General features: G+C 39.5%; 1 protein-coding gene across 1 annotated transcript in view; it reads left to right on the top strand.

Annotated features, from left to right (window-relative positions):
• Trpm6 (transient receptor potential cation channel subfamily M member 6) overlaps positions 1-18,947 on the top strand; it is a 135,873-nt gene that overhangs the window by 20,834 nt on the left and 96,092 nt on the right. The window contains exons 2-6 of the mRNA XM_028770157.1: positions 3,260-3,333; positions 8,047-8,085; positions 10,790-10,967; positions 15,388-15,601; positions 16,125-16,249. Coding sequence (XP_028625990.1) covers positions 3,260-3,333; positions 8,047-8,085; positions 10,790-10,967; positions 15,388-15,601; positions 16,125-16,249 — 630 coding nt within the window. The remainder of the gene's footprint in view (positions 1-3,259; positions 3,334-8,046; positions 8,086-10,789; positions 10,968-15,387; positions 15,602-16,124; positions 16,250-18,947) is intronic.

The raw sequence follows: 18,947 nt of genomic DNA, 5'->3' as shown, positions 1-18,947 counted from the left end.
AGAGAGAGAGAGAGAGAGAGAGAGAACAGCTACAGCACCTTATCTTCACTATGTGGCACAGGTGGGCTTTGAACTATCCTTCCTTCTGCCTTGGCTTCCTGAACTGGGATTAGAGGTCTTTGCTGTACTTTTGAGCTACAGGAACTTCAGGAAGAATGTTTCCATGTTTTTGTTATATCACAGGCTTCCTGCTTATACCTTTGAAAGGAAACTTCTATACCATTGTATACCTGCAGGTAGACAGTGATACCTGCAGGTTTATTTTGAAAATATCCATTTTGTTGTTGTTCATTCAACAATTCTTGGGTTGGAGCCTGGAATAATATAAGTGACTGGTACTAGGTCTACATCTCCTGGAGTTTAAGGAGAAAATGGACCTGTAAGGCCATTACGTCATATTATGAGGAGTCCTTTGAGGAAGAGTTAGAGGGTCCCGTATTGTTCTGTGGTGAAAACAGATGCGAGTGGAGTCACTAACAACCTAAAGCTAATTTTAACATGTGGGATGACTAATGATGATAGCTATGGTTTATGGAGACCTAGTAAGGCCTTGGAAGAATTCTAAGCTTTCAGTGAACAAACTTCCCAGTAGCTCTGCGATGGAGTGTTAGTCCAACTATTTATTTTTGGGCTAGGATTGAACCCTGATGCTAAGGACACTCTCTGAGCTATGTATGCAGATGAGCTAGCCTTGGCTATCATCGTTATTTTTGCATGTGAGCAAACAGATATGAAAAACATTTAAGTGTTTTGGTCAGAAGGTCTGACCACAGAGCTGTTATCTAGTCCAGGCTGAGGGGATGGAGGGTGGCTCAGCAGTGGCTCCTGCACTGGCTGCTCTCAGAGAACCTGGGTTTGAATCCCAGCACACACATGATTACTCACAACTGTTCATGACTCCAGTCCCAGGGCCCTCTTCTGGCCTCTGAAGGCGCTGGACATACAATGCAGTGCACTTATATATGTGTAGGCAAAACACTCATATACATGATAACTAGAAATAAATATTTTTAAAAAAGGAACAGACTGAGCTGAGCTTGCTTAGTTTGTTTATAGAAACTTGTAAACTGGGGCTCATTTTTGCAGCCAGTTATTTGTTTGTTTATTTATTTATGTACCTGAATTTGGAGAGCCCATCTTGCTGTGCTGCCCAGTTTGGTCTCAAACTCTTGGGACCAGTTGATCCTCCTACCTCAGCTTCTGAAGTAGTAGGAGCACTATTGAATGTTATTGTAGCTGGTTTACAGTTCGCTTCACTAGTGAATTGTACATATGAGGTATTATATCAGGCCTTACTTCTTTCCCCCTTTCTTTCTACTTTTCTTAGTAACAAGAATCTATAGAAGTCCCAGTGGAGGCCTGTCCGAAGGAGTTTTCAATTGTTTAGTAGATTCATACATTTCAAAATTCAGAGGAGGGATTCTTTGCGGACATATGAATGTCTTTGTAGCACTTCTGTTGTCCCTTTGCAAAGATTAGATATTTAATATGTTTATAGAGTAGCTAGGTTAATGCTTCTAATAGGGCTTAAAGATTCTAATGATTGTCATAATAAACACACTGAGCTTATGTCCATTGAGTTCTTTTTTTTTGGTTTTTGAGACAGGGTTTCTCTGTGTAGCCCTGGCTATCCTGAAACTCACTCTGTAGACCAGGCTAGCCTCGAACTCTCGAACTCAGAGATCCGCCTGCCTCTGCCTCCCAAGTGCTGGGATTAAAGGCGTGCACCACCACCGCCCGGCTCCATTTAGTTCATTTTAAGTTCTGTGACTTTGGATTTTTCCAGATTTATGTTTTCAAAGTCCTTCCCCCAATTTGTTGAGTGTTATTTAATATGTAAAAATAATTGTAGACTGTGCAAAAGGAAGGGAGGATAGGCAGACTTAAGGTGACCCTGGACTTAATTTTGGAAGTTTTGCTTAAATGGATATAGATGTTAAATACACAAGATCCAACTGCCCTCATCTCTTTTGATTAAGATCTAGACTCTGTTACCTTTGCTGTACTCAGTAGTAAACTCTCAGATTTAGAATAAGCGTACTTAGGAAAAGATTATATCCCTCCCATTCTGTCACAGTTTGTATAGATGTCTAAAGTCATATCCACACTTCTAATCTTAGGCCATATGGCATCAAAATATTTTATATAAGGAGCTGGAGAGTTGGCTCAGTGCTAACAGCATTTGATGGTCTTTCAGAGGATTTGGTTTTAGTTTTCAGAACCCATGTGGCGGTTCACCTCTCCAGTTCCAGGGAATATGATACCATCTTTTAGCTTCCTGCAGTAGCTAAGCATACATGTAGTGCATATACACATCTGCAGGCAAAGCACTTTTGCACACTAAAAAAAAAAAAACCCAACTTAAAACAAATAAATAAAATAAAACAACGGGAGTCTCATAGTTTTCTGTTTCCAGACTTTGAATGCAGTTTATAGAGGAGGTTGGATATGACTTGAATTTTGTAGAATGGAAGGCACTTTGTTAGAAGGAAGAGTGAATCCCAAGTCCCCATGTAGGGTTTGTACCACGAAGGGATGCTGCAAATGGGGAGCTGCACTCACAGACTATCTAAAGAAATTGTCAAGATCGCAACTGACCCTTCATGTGCTTCCCAGTCTTTTGACACTTTAGACACATTGGGATTTAATAAGTGATAAGTTTAAAGTATTGAGAGCATCCTGTGGTAGGATTATGGCTCAAGATGTGGAAATAAGTCTTTGCAGGCTTAAGGAATCATGAATTACATACTAAGATCTTGTTATTCGAGACAAGATTCTGCTTGAATTAACTTGGTATTTTCTGTGACCATTTGACTATAGATGCTGCTGAGTGCTTAGCCTATTTTGGTTTGGTAGGTCTTGGCAGTGTGTGTGTGTGTGTGTGTGTGTGTGTATGCACACATGTGTGGTTGTGCATGGATAGACAGAGACTGACACTGATGTCTTCTTCTATTGCTATGTCAGCTAGATTAGCTTTCGGTAAGCCCCAGGGAATCTTTTTTTCTCTGCCTCTCGGAGCATGGATTGCAGGTACATGCTACCACACCTGGCTTTTCTGCTGAGTGTTAGGGATCTGGACTCAGGGCCTCGTGCTTGTACAACGAGCACTTTCCTGTCTGAGCCATGTCTTCAGCCCCTCGTCTTGGTATTTTAACAAGTATCATGATAATTATGCATATCTTGCCTACCTAAATTATCATAGCTATACCACACTCTCATTTCCTTCAAACAGATCACAGATTATGTTTTGCTGTTTCAGAAATCCTGGATTGAAGGAGTATTCTACAAGAGAGAATGCAACAAATTCATTCCCAGCTCAAAAGAGCCTCACAGGTACAGTTTTTAAATTACATTTGTTTTTAAAGCAACGTTACATTGAGTGCTGTTTGAAGAAATTTAGAAATATCACTTAGGTAGAAGTTTTGATTATATTTATGAAGTGAGGGTATTTATTAATTTCAATGCATTTATTCCTTTACTCCATAAAAGCATGCCATGGATATTGTAGAAAACCTAGTAAGAGAATGGACTTTGTCAGTTACCTCACAATGTCTCCAGTGCCTATCACCAATATGTTCCTGTCAAAAGTCTATTTAAAGAAGTAATCAACTCAAAAGAGGAAAAATTACATGTACTAACAGCACTACACTGTGGTGGATTCCATTCTGTGTGGTACTACAGGACAGTACTCCATGTGGTCCATCTTAGAGGCAGGACAGGTGTCATAGAAGTACAAGACTGTAACCCAAGTTTAGGCAAATAATTTTTACTATCTCCATTTTTTAAAAAAAATATTTATTTTTATGAGTACATTGTAACTGTCTGCATACACACCAGAAGAGGGCATCAGATCTCATTAAAGATAGTTGTGAGCCACCATGTGGTTGCTGGGAATTGAACTCAGGACCTCTGGAAAAGCAATCAGTGCTCTTAACCACTGAGCCATCTCTCCAGCCCTAGTATCTACATTTTAACTATACAAAAATATTATGACTATTCTTTATGTTAAGTAAGTATCCATGGGAAATGATGATTCTTGAGGACACGTTAAGGTCATTGCAGAGATCCAAGGACTCTCCAGACTTACTTATGTTTTCCTCTGGGGGGCTTTGTGTGTATGTAGGTTGCAGGCGGCAGGGCTGATGTAGAGAACTCTGAGTTCTGGACAACCCTATGGAAACTCTACTTGTAGGACAAAGGTCAGTTAGGCAGCTGGGAAGAAATGGAGAAAGAAAGATCTACGGAAAATTCCTCAGGGTAATCAGGTTCATGAGGTTAGGACTGGATGTCATTGACCTGGTGGAAAATTGATAGGGAAATAGAAGGGAAATATTTTAATTAGGGCAGCTAGTCTATTTTAGATTCCCTTGTGCCGTTGGCCTTATGTGCGTTTAAAGTTTAGAAGTCATGGGTACAGGGGGTGCATGGGAAGGTTCTTTGGCAAGAATTAAAATGGTGTTCTTTGCCTTTGTTAAACATTGACTAGTCCCACCCTCACTGAATTACCTATGGTTGGTAAGTCCTGTGATTGGAAATTCTCATTTCACCTGTTTATAAAATGTTTATAGGATGCCAAGGTAACACTTTTTTTTCTTCCTCTTTCCATTCATCTTTTATAGTGTCATGTGATGGGTTGATAGGCATAGTGTAAAGCAGACTGAGGTCCAAGTCACTCCATTCGCTTCCAGTGCAAAATCATCTTCATAATCTCCTGGGACCTTAGGAAAAGTGACAAGATATGAAATGTCTTTCCACATATCCTATGACGCAAGGAGAACGTTGGATGTGGGACAGAGCTCAGTGTTGGAGCGTTCGCTTAGTGTGCGTGGGGCTCTCCCACCAACCCCTAGTTCCAGAGAAAAGATACAGATTTATTTTAAGATAGGGTCTCAGTATGCAACCCCAGTTGTCTTAAATTCATCATTGTCCTGTGTTAGCTTCCTGGGTGCTAGAACTACAGTGTGCCTGGCTCCATTTACCATAATTCTATGAAATATCCAAGACTTTCTACATTTTACAGAGGAGAAATACTATGCCTCTATGTTCATGTGATTACAAAAAATGTTAGATGGCTATGATCATTCCTCTTATATAGTTCATTTTCTTGGACTCTAGTAAGAGTCTCAAGAAGCATGGCTTTATGTGTTTTTGTCAGTGTAATGGGTAGGAAATGGTGGTGTATTTCTTGATTCTTATCCATGTGACAAAATGAATTGAAGCAATTTTTAGGGAAGAAGGATTGATTTTGACTTTCAACTTCAGAAGAATCAGTAGAACATGTAGGGTAGTCCACTCTACCTCCTGTGTGTGGCAAGATCCTGTTTACATTGTTCAGATAAGAAAACAGAAACTGTGGTTGGAATGAGTGGTAAGTCATTACCTTCAAGGGCCTGCCATTAAGTGAATATTTCTGCCAGCCAGGCCCCACTTCCTAAAGGTTGCAAGCCTTCAAACAGCATCACAAGCCCTGGGCTGTGGGGCTGGAATTCAAACATTCAAAACATTAGCCTGGGGATAAGGTGGGGTCAGATTTACACAATAAAACTAGTAGTTCACTATTTAGCAGGAAAAAAAATTTCTCTCTTTTATTAATATTTTTTTAGTTCCTAATAAGACAGCAAATCTAATAGGCTTGATTCTAACTTCTTGTTCTTCTTATTTTTTAAGGAAAGACATCAAGGCTGGTACAAGAGAAGTGAAGGCTAGAATGTCAGGTTCCAAGCAGCTTACACTTCTCCTGATTTTATAAGCAATATCTTTTTTTTTCTCCTGAAAAACTATAGTTTTTTAAAAATTTACTTTACACTGAAAATATGACCATTGATGACTCAATCCTGGAAGTTTTTCTGAATTATAAAGAGAAAAAAATTATTATTATTATTATGTATTTATATATTATTAATATATAAGTAACTATACATATATTAAGTCCTGACTCATTTTACAAATTCAATAAAATACTCATCAAGATCTTGAAAGATTTTTCAAGAGATTTGAAATTTATATGGATAAATATGTGTCCAGAAAAGAAAACCAATTTTAACCTCTCTTTCTCATCTGTCTGTCTGTCTGTCTGTCTGTCCGTCCGTCCATCCATCCATCCATCCATCCATCCATCCATCCATCCATCCATCCATCTATCTATCTATCTATCTATCTATCTATCTATCTATCTATCTATCTATGTATCTATCTATCTATCTACTTATTTATTGATTTACTTTGATACTAGAGATGGATCCTAGGACTTCACAGACTCTCCAGCCAAGAAAAGTAGAATAGAATATGAAAGAAGACGGAAACACAGAGGCCTTGCCTTTGAGATGTCTTGATGCATAATGATGGAAATTGGTCTAGAGTTCTGTGGCAGAGCCTAGTGTGTATAAGGTCTTGTAGTCCATTCTTAGCACTGTGCTAAATAAATAAGTCAAACTGAGCCAAATTAAGCTAATCAACAAAATCGCCTAAACCAAACTAAACCAAACCAAACCAAAGTAAGCCAACTAAACCAAGCAAAACCAAAGCAAATCAGATTAAACTAACCAAAGCAAGTAAACCAAAACAGACTAACCAAGCCAGCTAAACCAAACCAATTAAACCAAACCAAATGACCAAATGAATAAAACTAACTAAGACCTACCAAACTAAACCAAACCAAGTGAATCAAATATAAAACAAAGCTAACCAACCATACAAATAAAAAATACTACAACAAAATAGTGTTAATAAAACAGAGTGGCATCAGACAGGCATAAAGGTGGATCAACAGCAGTATTTAGTTTGATATTGTTATACACACAGATGTACATAAGCATACTCATGCATACACGCATGCACACATACATAGAGGTGCATATTTCTATCTATCTATCTATCTATCTATCTATCTATCTATCTATCTACCTACCTATCTATCTATCATCTATCTACACAGTGTCTCTTGTAGCCCAGGATGGTCTTGTACTCAGTATGTCTCAGAGCATGACATTGAACTTCTAATCTTCCTCATTCCACCTCTAGACTGTAGGAATGATACATCTGTGTCATTATACCCAGTATATGAGGTACTAGTGTTAGAACCCAAGGCCTTGGGTGTGCTAGACAAGCACTCTGTCGACTGACTTACATCACTGGTCCTGTTTTATGACTTTAAAATATTTTAAAATATGTTTTATTACTAGATAGCCTAGAGCTCTGTTATCATCATTGTTTAGTAGTTATAATAGCAATGATAACAACAACAACAACAACAAGAATGATGCCTATCTATTATGGTTAATATCCATCATCAAGTTCAGTTTGACTGAATTAAGAATCACCTACTGAATTAATGAGACACACATTAATGTGTGTGTTTATGAGAGTATTTCCAGAGATATTTAACTGAGGCTGGAAGACCCACCCAGAATATGGTTGGTACATTTCTCAGAGGCTGGTCTCCGAGTGAATGAAAGGAGAAAGGTTGAGTGTCTTTGTTCCTCTTTCTGGTGCCTGACTACTGACTGACACAGTGTGAGCAGCTGCTTCACACTCCCCCCTTCATGACTGGCCACCATGATGGGCTGTATCCCCTCAAACTGTGAGCCAAAGTAAAGTTTTCTTTGCTTAACTTGCTTTTATTAGGTATTTTGTCACAGCAGTGAGCAACATTAACTTTCGTACTTCTTTCATTACGTATACTGCAGTGTACCAGGTAGCATGATCTACTTCAAATATATTAGCTAAGAGAATCCTTGTTATCACCTTATGGGGGTCATAAAGTATTTTAAATTATGTTTAAATGTGAGAGCTGCGGCTTAGGAGAATCATTGAATCAATGGTATTCAAATCTAGGTTTTTTGGTACCATAGTTCATGTTTTATTAATTTTATCATTGTTTCTACAATATGCTTATACACAGGGAATGACATGGAAAGTAAATGATGCATGAATATTTAGCAAATTCCAACTTTTACACCGTGGAAAATGATAAATATTTACTAGTAAGCATTAAGCTATTATCACATGTATTAGTAAACTAACAATAACTTTATTTCTTTGACTCAGATGCACTTCAGACTGCCAAATCTGCCATAACTTAGTCAGGTGAGACTTCCTGAAAAAATCACTTTCCTTTTCATTTTAAGGTAGTGTGTTGAAAGTACTTTGGGGAGTTTCTTTAGATCTCAAGAGCTTTTTTGGAGGTTCTAGCCAGGGAGCTCAGCTCCTCGTAAATCTTAGAACAGTCTTCTGTATCAGGGAACGTTGTCGTCTTCAATGGAGCATTTGGGAGCAACGCCCATAGAGCAGTGAGGGGGAAGTTGGATACCCATGTACTGGCTGGATCAATAGAAACAGCTCTATCGACTAATGGATGACAAATGTATCAGAATGCTCTTGATATTTCAGGGACTCAGAGTAAGGCATCTGTTAGTTTCCTACTCTACAAAGGATAGAAGTACAAAAGGGGTGTGTGTGTGTGTGTGTGTGTGTGTGTGTGTGTGTGTATGTGTTCATTTTCTTTTGACTTTCTTGAGCATGGTACTTGAAACTAATAGAAGCCCTGAGTTATTGAGACGTGCAAATATTTTCAGATATTTGACAACAACTTTTACTACTTAAAACGTGTAGGAAACATTACATTTTATTTTGCTATCACATTGTATTTGGATAAAATAATAGCTCTGTGTTGGGAATGCAGTGAGGCATTTGACATATAAGTTACACCTGCTGAATTTGCATAAAAGCAGACACAACACCCACACTGCACAGTAGGCTGAAGTACTATACAAATTTTACCATATATTTTAAAGTATGTGTCAGCAAGTGGGTCCTTTTTGTGAGTAGAGCAAAATAAACCTTCCTTAATTCTGACTATATCCTAGAGTTTGTAAATTTAACCAATGTTAACTTTAACTTTTAAATTATTTGATTTTTATATTTTTAAAATTTGAGACAGTCTTGAAGTCTTGTTAACTTGCTTAGGGTAGCCTCCAATTTCAAATTCTTTGGTCTCAGTCTCACCAGTAGCTGAGATTATAGGTCCTCCTCATCACAGTTGACGTACTGGCTTCTTTCTTGTTTTTCAGACAGGGTCTTATATAGCCTAGGCTGTCCTTAAACTTATTATTTAGATATTATTAAACTAGCTAAGGACAACCTTGAATTTCTGATTCTCTCTTCTCCATCTTTATAGTGCTGAAATTATTGGTGTAAACCACCCTGCCTGACTTTTGTGGTACTGGAGATCAAACCCAGGGCTTCTTTCAGGCTAAGCACATACTCTACCAATGGAGCTATATGTCAAGCCCAATATTTGCATTCTTATTGATGAATGCTTATGTTTCATAGCCATTTCTAATATTTTATAATAATGAATGGGAAAGCAATGAAAAATTTGGTGCATTTATAATTCTACTTCTATTTTGACTAATATTTCTAGGTAGACTGGTATAAGTATATAATATTTATAAATGAATATACATATATACAACTATGGTAAAGATTTTTGCCTTTGATAGAGTAGACTCCACAAGTTTTACTGTATACTATTGAAAGACCCCTCCAAGGGGGGACTCATGAAGGACGCGACCCCCAAAGACACTCCAGAGACCTCTTGCTGTAATAACTTGAGTCATGTTTAATAAACGAAGCTTCAGACTGAAACGTATCTCACGTGGGAGACAGGGGATTCGGCCCTGTCATCTAACAGTTTAGGGTTTTTATAGATAAAGGCTGGGGGGAGGGAAAGAGTTGTGGGTAATCGTACACAATTGGTTGTTATAAATGTCTGTAATATGTGTAAGCAGTTCTCAGGCAGAGGTTTGACAAATCTCGTGAGAATAGTCTCTGGTCCCTGTAGCCTTGGGACCCAGTGTAAATGTTTATCTGAGTCAACAGACCATCTGGCTGAATTTAATTTATAAGTCTTTGGGACCTCTGGTGGGAGTTTTTCCAGAGGAGGCTAAGTCAGACATCACAGGAACAGATTCCCGGAACACTCAATTGACCTTTGTTTCTCTGCTCTGTATCTCTTGTAACGACCTTGGGTTAGCAAGCTAGCTGACTTATTATTCTTAACTATTTGTATTCCTGTTATATTATTTAACTAACTTAAAAATATCTTTTCACTATACCATTGAACATTTTAGGATATGAATCCATATATATATATATATATATACATATATATATATATATGTATATATATATATATATATGCTTATTTACAAATTATATAGTTATATATCATGTATTGATAAAGTGAAGGGAAACGATAGATGAAGAATCCTGAAGTACTTTATCAATAGCAAAAGTTTTTGTTTCTCTCACTCCAACTACTTTTATTTAAAAGGAGATAGAGTCACATCTGATGGCACCTTCTGTGGTCTAACTAATTAGGAGGCTGAGGGAGAAGAATTACTTCAATCCAAAGCTAGAAGTTAAAGACTAGCCTGAGTATTGTAAGATTCCACCTAAAACAAAAAACAAAAAACAAAAAAAAACCCAACCAACCAAACATCAAAAAACCCAAGCATACAAACAAAACAACAAAAAAACAGCGATAGAGGAAATGAAGTCTAATTATACATATTTATGATGATTTTTCATCACATGACTGACAGACTGTTAAGAAGTTGAATCAGGGACTGGGGAGATTGCTTACAGGGTAAAGATGCTTGCTACCAAGCTTAGTGAACTGAATATGAAAATTTAAGTGTTATTAATATGTGACTTCTACACCCCAATCCGAGGATTGGAAATATTGCATCAATTTTCTGTTCTGAGTGACTTGTTTTCTGGAGTTTAGGTGTTACTGTGGACGGCTGATTCAAGAACACCATGGGCTAGATCATGCCTGGAGCCTCTCAGCCACTGAGGGCAATGGAAACGAGCAGTGGTCTGTGGAAAAGCACACAGTGAAAAGCCCTACAGATACCTTTGGCACCATTAATTTCCAAGATGGAGAACATATCTACCACTCCAAGGTTTGCTGATAACCCAAACCATCTCACTAGTTTTGAACAAAAGAGACCTTGCACATGTACGCCTAAGGAGAAGAGCCACATGGTGTGGATTTATTGAAAAGGGATCCATGTCATTGATCCATTGTCAAATCTAGCCTGGTCTTCTCTTCTCTTAGGAATGAGAGGCATTGTCTACATCCCAGGTACAGGACTAGGTCAAGATGGGTGAACAGATGATAGTTATGGTATAGCAGCAGTGAGGACTGAGATGAGACGAGATTCCTGGGACAGTTCTGAGTTCTCTGCTTGCTAGTCCTTTGATGCACACTGAGGGTGGTCACATGACACGTTAATAGAGTTCATCACTATTTTGCTGTTAGGTGACTTTTGAACCATGGAGTCCAGGTCAGGCTGTTAAACCCCTTCTTCAGCTTGGTATGTCTAATAAGTTCTCAAAATTAGTTTTTTTTTGATATGACTTTAGTACAGTTATGAGTTCATATCATCTCAGTTGACTTTATAAATGTATAGTGTGGGACCTTTTTAAATTTTAGGGTAAGTTTGTCAGTCTGTTCCTCGTGCTATTTTTCAAGCTGCAAGCTGAAGAGTCATCCTACCTGTGTATTTACAGGCAAAGTGAAGTCGAATAGTGCTTGTAAAATGGAATCTCTGAGGGTAAGGTATAGCAGCCCGTAACACTATCATTTTACACAAAGTGCAGTGACCTTGGGCAGGGCACAGACTGATTTTAACAGCAGTCTGGAAGGAGTAGGGAATGGGGACAAGGGTAACAATATCCTTGCAGGGTGCACCCCCAGTGACCTTACGCCTTCCCACTAGACCCCACCTTGTACAACTTCTACCATCTTCCATTAATGACGCAGGCTGGTGAGTAGGCCTTAACACCGTGCTTTTCTGTCTCGCTGCAGTTCCAAATTGTAGTATACAGTGCTAATAGGTCCATTTTCCCATGGGCATTTTCTTCTGTGAACACTAATTGCCTGCTGTTTTCTTAATAGCTCATTTCCCAAGTGGAACAACTTCAGAAAAGCTGAGCGCCAGTCATGTTTTGCAGGCGACTATCAGAAGGCTGCACTTAAACAGAAGTTCCTCTTTACAAAGTCACAGTGCAGTTCTAGAGGAATCTACATGTACAGCTACTCATCCTCTTGTGTTTGACTATGCATGCTTATTTTGTTTTAGGGAAGAAAAATCCCCCTCATTTCCAATCCCCTTTGGAGCCTGATTCTTAGAGAGCCCTGCATGCAATTTTTTCTTAAAGTTTGATTTTCCTTTTTTTTTTTCTAAGATTTATTTATTTATTTATTTATTTATTTATTTGTATGTATGTTTGTGTGTGTCTGTGTATGTATCTGTGTCTCTCTCTGTGGGTGTCTATGAAGTATATGACACATGAAGTGGGGTTACCGTTGGAGGCCAGAAGCAGGTGTTGGGTGCCCTGGGGCTGGAGTTACAGGTTGTTATAAGCCTGTTGCATCCCTACTGTGGGTGTTAAGAACTGAACTTGAATCCTATGGAAGAACAGCAAATACTCTTTTCCTCGGAACCATTTCTCTCTGTCTTTGTCCTCCCTCTGTCTATGTGTCTGTCTGTCTGTTTGCCTTTCTCTCATTGTTATTGCTTGTTGCAGTACTGAAGATAGAACCCAAGACATCTTATGTGCAAGTCAGAGGCTCTATTATTGTATTGTTTATTCTTAACCACCTTCCTCTCCTTCTTTTCCTGGGCATTCATTACTTACTGTGTGCCTATATACTCCCTATAGTCCAAAGAAAATAGGTTCCCTGTATTAATGTTGTTTGGTATTGTGTATGGGGTGGGGGTAGGTAATAGATATACAGACCTCACAGGGGTAGGATGCTATGAGAATGGAATACAGACAGGTTCTTTGAGAGAATTTGAAAACCCCTTCTATGAAAGGACACAGCAAGCAATCAGAAAGGCATTCAAAAGTAGAGAAAACAAATTCACGTGTTAAACTTGTGAGCTGGAGGTGAACAAGGTGAAGGGACCCAATAAAGCAGGCTGGCTTGTTCAAAGGTCAAAGAGTGTTCAGGAAAATTGAAGATATAGCTAGACACATCTGCTGATGATTAGCTTCTTTAAAAATTTGTTTTTATTTTATGTGTAAGGATGTTTTGCTTGTGTGTATGTTTGCATCTCATGTGTGCTTGGTGCCCGTGGAGGTCAGAAGAGAGCATCAGATCTCCTGGAACTGCTGTTGCAGATGGCTGTAACTCTAGGAATTGAGAACTTGCATCCTCTGGAAGAGCAGACAGTGTCCTTATCCCCCAAGCCATCTCTTCAGCCCGTACAAATAGCTTGTTTTAGACTCAGCTTTTGGCTGTCCTTTTTTTATAACGTTGTTTGCAGGAGTGCATTTTACTGCATGTCTCAGCAAGGTACAGCTGCCCAGGCTTCCTCTATCCTTCAGGTTCATGTTGAACAGCACCAAAGCTTGAGAGACTATCTTTTGTTTTTATTTATTGTAGTTCCCTTCCCAGAATCCCTCCCACCTAATTCTGTAAGGAATCTGAGAGAACCTGCCTATTAAATTCTGCCTGGGGGAATGAGTTACTCACAGAAGAAATAGAAGAAGTGGCCAGTACTAATAGCTTAGTTCTTCAGTGATGCCTATCCAAAGAGCAGTATCTTCTAGTATGGGGAAGATTTAGAGGTGAAGACAGGCTTACCTGGGAGAGGAGCTGGGGCACAGGAACCTAGGCTACTCCTTTCCCCTCACCAACTGCTCTTGGGAACAAAACCATCTAGTGAGGGCCTGCCTTTGTTGGCCCCACTACTACAGTGTCCTGTGAAACCTGGCAGTTCAGTGGCGTCTTTCTTACATGGGAGCCTGATCAACCTTCTATTCTTCTTGTTACATACGTGTTTTGATAGCTGTTGGTCAGAAACTCTAATATTTTAATTATGAAATGAAGTGATCTATAGTAACAACTTCAAAGACAAATAGTAATCAACTTTAAGTTGTTATTATCATTTTAGAGTCTATTTTAGTAATTTATACTTGCTTGTATGGAAAGTTCCACCCATGCTGTCTTTTGGCATAGACCTAGAATTCATATTTTCCTAATGCCCGTCTTTCTTTTCATAACACTGGCTTATTCCTACTCGTTGGTTGGCATTCTGTTTGAAAAAGGCAAATTCACCTCACTGTGAAGTGGCTTGTAACCAGTCATGCCATATAACGTCAAGTCAGCTGCAGTGAATCAGTGATTCTCCCAGGTGACTTTACTGATCTTTTCTTTGATGTGTACTCTCAAAGATGAGTGCAAATATTTTGTTTTTTTTGTTTTCATTTGCATGCTAATTTTTAATTTTTATTTTTTATTTATTCACTTTATATGCTACACACAGCCCCACTCCTAGTCACCTTCTCCCATAATCCTTCCCTTCTGCCTCCTCCTCCTCTGAGCAGGTAAGGGCTCTCTGGGTATTCCTGCCCCCACATCCATCCCCCGTCACCTGTCTCTGTGGGGCTAGGCACATCCTCTCCCACTGAAACCAGACAAGGCAGACCAGTTCGAAGAACATATTCCACGGACAGGGAACAGCTTTTGGGATAGCCCCTGCCCCATTTGTTCAGAACCCACATGAAGACCAAGCTGCACATCTGCTATGTTGTACAGGGAGGCCAAAGTACAGTGTATGTTCTTTCTTTGTTGGTTCAGTTTCTGAGAGACCCAAGGTTCCAGGTTAGTTGACTCTGTTGGTTTCTTGTAGAGTTCCTATCCCTTTTAGGGCCCTCAATCCTTCCTCTTATTCTTCCATAAGAGTTCCAGGCTCCATCCACTGTTTGGCTGTGGGTGTCTGTATCTGTCTGAATCAGCTCCTTGGTGGAGTCTCTCAGAGGACATTCATGCTAGGCTCCTGTTGAGTGCAGTTATTCTGGAAAGAAAAAAATTCTCAGAGGAGTAATCATATGCAAAGAATAATTACATGCAAAGAAATGATTGGAGGTACACTAAAAGGACAATATATATGTTCATGCTCCTAAATTTTTAAAAATTTTCATGTGTATGAAAAGGACAAAGGGAAGGCAAATCCATGGCATTTATAAAGAGTCGTATTTCATTTGCTTTGTAAAGCTCTCTCTAAATGGCTCTGCTGATGCACCGAGTATTTTTTCCCCTCACTTCCAGTCTTCTGAAGAACTGTGGAGACCAAATCTCCAACTGGAGGAAGCTTCCTGTTGTGATTTATAATTCCCAGAAGGAAGTTGGAGGGAGTGTGGAACCTTTAAAATCAAATATTTGCATTAGGTGAAGCTAAACTTTTAGAGAAGTCCCGGATATATCTGGCCAAGCCGTGGCTACTTTCGTGGGCCTCCTGTGTGTTCATTGTCTCTACTGACAAGCATGCCTCTCTGTGTTCTGTTCATGGTTCTGTGCTGCCCTTCCAGTACATTAGAACGTCTTGGGATACAAACTCGGAACATCTGTTGCACTTAATGTTGAAGGAGTGGAATATGGAGCTGCCGAAGCTTGTGATCTCTGTCCATGGGGGTCTTCAGAACTTCAAGATGTCCTCCAAGCTGAAAGAGACCTTCAGCCAGGGTCTGGTCAAAGCTGCGGAGACCACAGGGGCATGGATAATCACAGAAGGCATAAACTCAGGTAAGGTTCATGCCTGACTCCCTCGTTCTCTCCTTCCCCCTTCTAACTGTGAGTCGGGTAGCCAGATATCAGATCGCTGTTCTACAGCACTCACAGGAAGTATGGTGATATCGGAGAGAAAGACAAACAACAGCAAACCAAAATACCCACGCCCAACCTTGTGGTCTCTGAACCTCAGGCTTCTATTTCAGAGGTAATATGAAGGCTATTTTACTGGTACACTGGAGAACACTGGAATGCTCATGATGTCAAGCAGCGCATGGAACATTCTAGCAAGGCAAGAGTAGTGTCTACTGTTAGAATTGGTCAAAGAAGAGGAGAACTACTCAGCTTCTTGTTCAGTAGTAAGAAGTAGAGAGGTTAAGGGATGAGAGAGATAGCCAAGAAGCCTGCATCTAATTCTACTGTGCTCGGAGCCTACCTTAAAAATGACGTTTTACATAGGATTGTCTATTTGTGTCTGTCAGCATCATTGTTAAGCATCATCTGTGAGCTCAAATTTGATTCTACTCTGGTTTCATAGGAGTGTCCAAACATGTTGGGGATGCCCTAAAAGCTCATTCCTCTATGTCTTTGAGGAAAATCTGGACAGTTGGAATCCCTCCTTGGGGTGTCATTGAGAACCAGAGAGAGCTGGTTGGAAAAGATGTGAGTAGACAATCTTTACACCAGGGGGAAGTGACATCTATCTCAATTGCCTGCTTTACAATGTACCCAAATGTCTGCTAAGACTCCTCAAATGTAATAAATCCCAAACGGTCGTCTGTCTTCCACTACTACATCTGTCACCCTATCTCACCAAATGCCAGTTTCATCTCACAACTGCCAAAGCCAAAAAGCTTGGATTAAGCCTAGAGGGAGCGCTTTGTGTTATGTCTCAAACCTGACCTGTCAATCAACTCTTACCTCCACTTTCAGAATATTTCCAGACTCTTTTTTTCCCCCTCCAGTGTCGCTGAGACAGATTCAAGTAGCCATGTTTTGACATTCAAATGCTTGTAAGAGTCTTCCTTTCTCTTACTCTTGTCTTCTGTGGTAATCTAGCCTCAACACAGTAGCTTAATAATTCCTATAAAATATAAATTGGACCATGCTCTTCTCCTTGTCAATTCTTCAGTGGGTCTATTCTTCACCCAGCCAATGTTTAGAGCCTTGCAGGGATTTGCACTGAATACAGTACACTGTTTAGTTGGCCCCGTCTAGCTCTCTTGCCCCAGCTTATCCTCTGCCCTGCTTCATTCATTCCTGTGTTTTGACTGTGTGTGTGCATATATATGTGTATGTGTGTGTGTATGTGCATGTGTGTGTGTATATATGCACATATGTATGCAGACTTGTGTGGAGGCCAGAACACAACATTAGTACTACTCCTCAGGTGACCTACTCCCCCCGCTCCATTTTTGTTTTTGAGATAGCGTCTTATGTGGACCTCTCACTGAGCAGGCTAGGCAGGCCAGCCAGAGAACACCAGGGATCTGCCAATTTTGTCTTCCCAGTGCTGGCAATACAAACATGTACCACGATGTTTGACTTTTTTCCCACCTCCCCTACCCCGATTGCTTGCTTTCCTCCCTGCAACACGCGGGGATTGAATTCAGGTCCTTGTAAGCTCTTTGGCATATGACCCATCTTCCCAGACCCCTGTATCTGTGTCTGTTGGAAGGGAATGGCCTGAGCTTACTGAGCCATTGCCAGAGTCCCTATCTATTTCTAGAATGTAATGGCAGAATCTTACACCTCGAGTCTCATATTGTTGTGTGATTATTTAATAGTTATTTTTTCATGTCAATTGGAGTAGACATGGCCATGGTTTATTTTTACTTTTATGTTGAAAATCACACTTATTAGACAATGGTGAGGTTAGAACCATGAGCTCTTGTGTGTTATTTCCCAGTTTAAACAGCTATTAATTTGTTGTCCAGTTTTTAAAATGTGAAACATAAGGTATTTTAAATTATTATCTTTAATCTTTTTTATAGTCATATACTGGGAAATACATTCTCAAGTCATTTGGTAATGAGCAGATGGATATTTATTCATTTTTATTTTTTAATTAATCATTTTATTCATTTACATTTCAAATGATATCCTCCTTCCCCGTTATCCCACCACAAATCCCCCATTCTGTCCCCCTCCTCCCCTCTCCTCTATGAGTGCTCCACCCACTCACACACTCCTGCCTCACTGTTCTAGCATTGCTCTATTCTGGGGCATCAATTACCTATTTCCAAATAACTGTGTTTATTATTTTGAAGCAAATTCTAGACATCAAATAATTATATCTGCAAAATAAGAATTCTTAAAATTCTCCTTTTTTATCAACTCATGAATTAGGAGAACTTCTCCACAGGACTTTCCCACACATCCTTCCCTTCGTTTTGTTGACTCCCCCAATTCTTTTTCCTAGTCTCCTTCCCCAATTCTAGCTTAACTCTTTCCACCTCAGCATTTCCTCCCTCTACTTGGATATCACACATGTTCTAGATCACTCCCCTGCCATCCATGCCTTGCCCAGCTCCTGCTCCTTTTCTTGGTCTTTTGCCTCTACAGTCATTCACCTCAGCTTAAACAAAGACACATACAAGTTAAAGCTGTGCACAAACCAAAGCCGAAGTTGGACCTCTTTTATTTCTTACGTTCTATTACAACCCTTAAAATCCATCTATCTGCTTCCATGACCAGTGCATATATTTATCAGATTTCCTGCTTTCGGTGGTATGGAATATAGTCTTCATGGAATTGTAGAAAATAGATGACAACGTTCATCTTCTTTTTATTCTTCTTTTATACAATGCATCCTGAGCAGAGTTTTCCCTCACTCTGCTCCATAGTTCCTCTCAGTCTGTCTTAAAATAGAGGGTATTTTGTTCATTTTTGTTATTTTTTTTAGTCTAAACTCCTTCCAAATATAGTATTACCACATGCAAAAAACAGATAGTTAATATGTGATCTGGGTACTATTGATACATCTGTTACAGCAACTACTACTACTACTACCACACACACACACACACACAGAGACACACACACTCACACACAGACACACACACTCACACACACACAGAGAGAGAGAACACACACACACATACACACACACATACACACACACATACACACACACATACACACATACACACACGTACACACACACACAGAGAGAGAGAGAGAGAGAGAGAGAGAGAGAGAGAGAGAGAGAGTCCACAAATGTCAAAGATCTTGATGCCACATTGCTGTCTTTTATTCTTTATTTTATTTGGAATATGTAAAAAAAATGGTGCTAAAGACTTTTTGGAAGTATACTAGAATAAATTTTGGATAGTGGTATGGTCTATTGACTGGTATCCAT

The sequence above is a fragment of the Grammomys surdaster genome, unplaced genomic scaffold (assembly GCF_004785775.1).
Source record: "Grammomys surdaster isolate TR1022 unplaced genomic scaffold, NIH_TR_1.0 198, whole genome shotgun sequence".
In the NCBI taxonomy this organism is placed as follows: domain Eukaryota; kingdom Metazoa; phylum Chordata; class Mammalia; order Rodentia; family Muridae; genus Grammomys; species Grammomys surdaster.
Note: the sequence above shows the minus strand (reverse complement) of the source record. Positions and strands in the feature narration are given on the sequence as shown.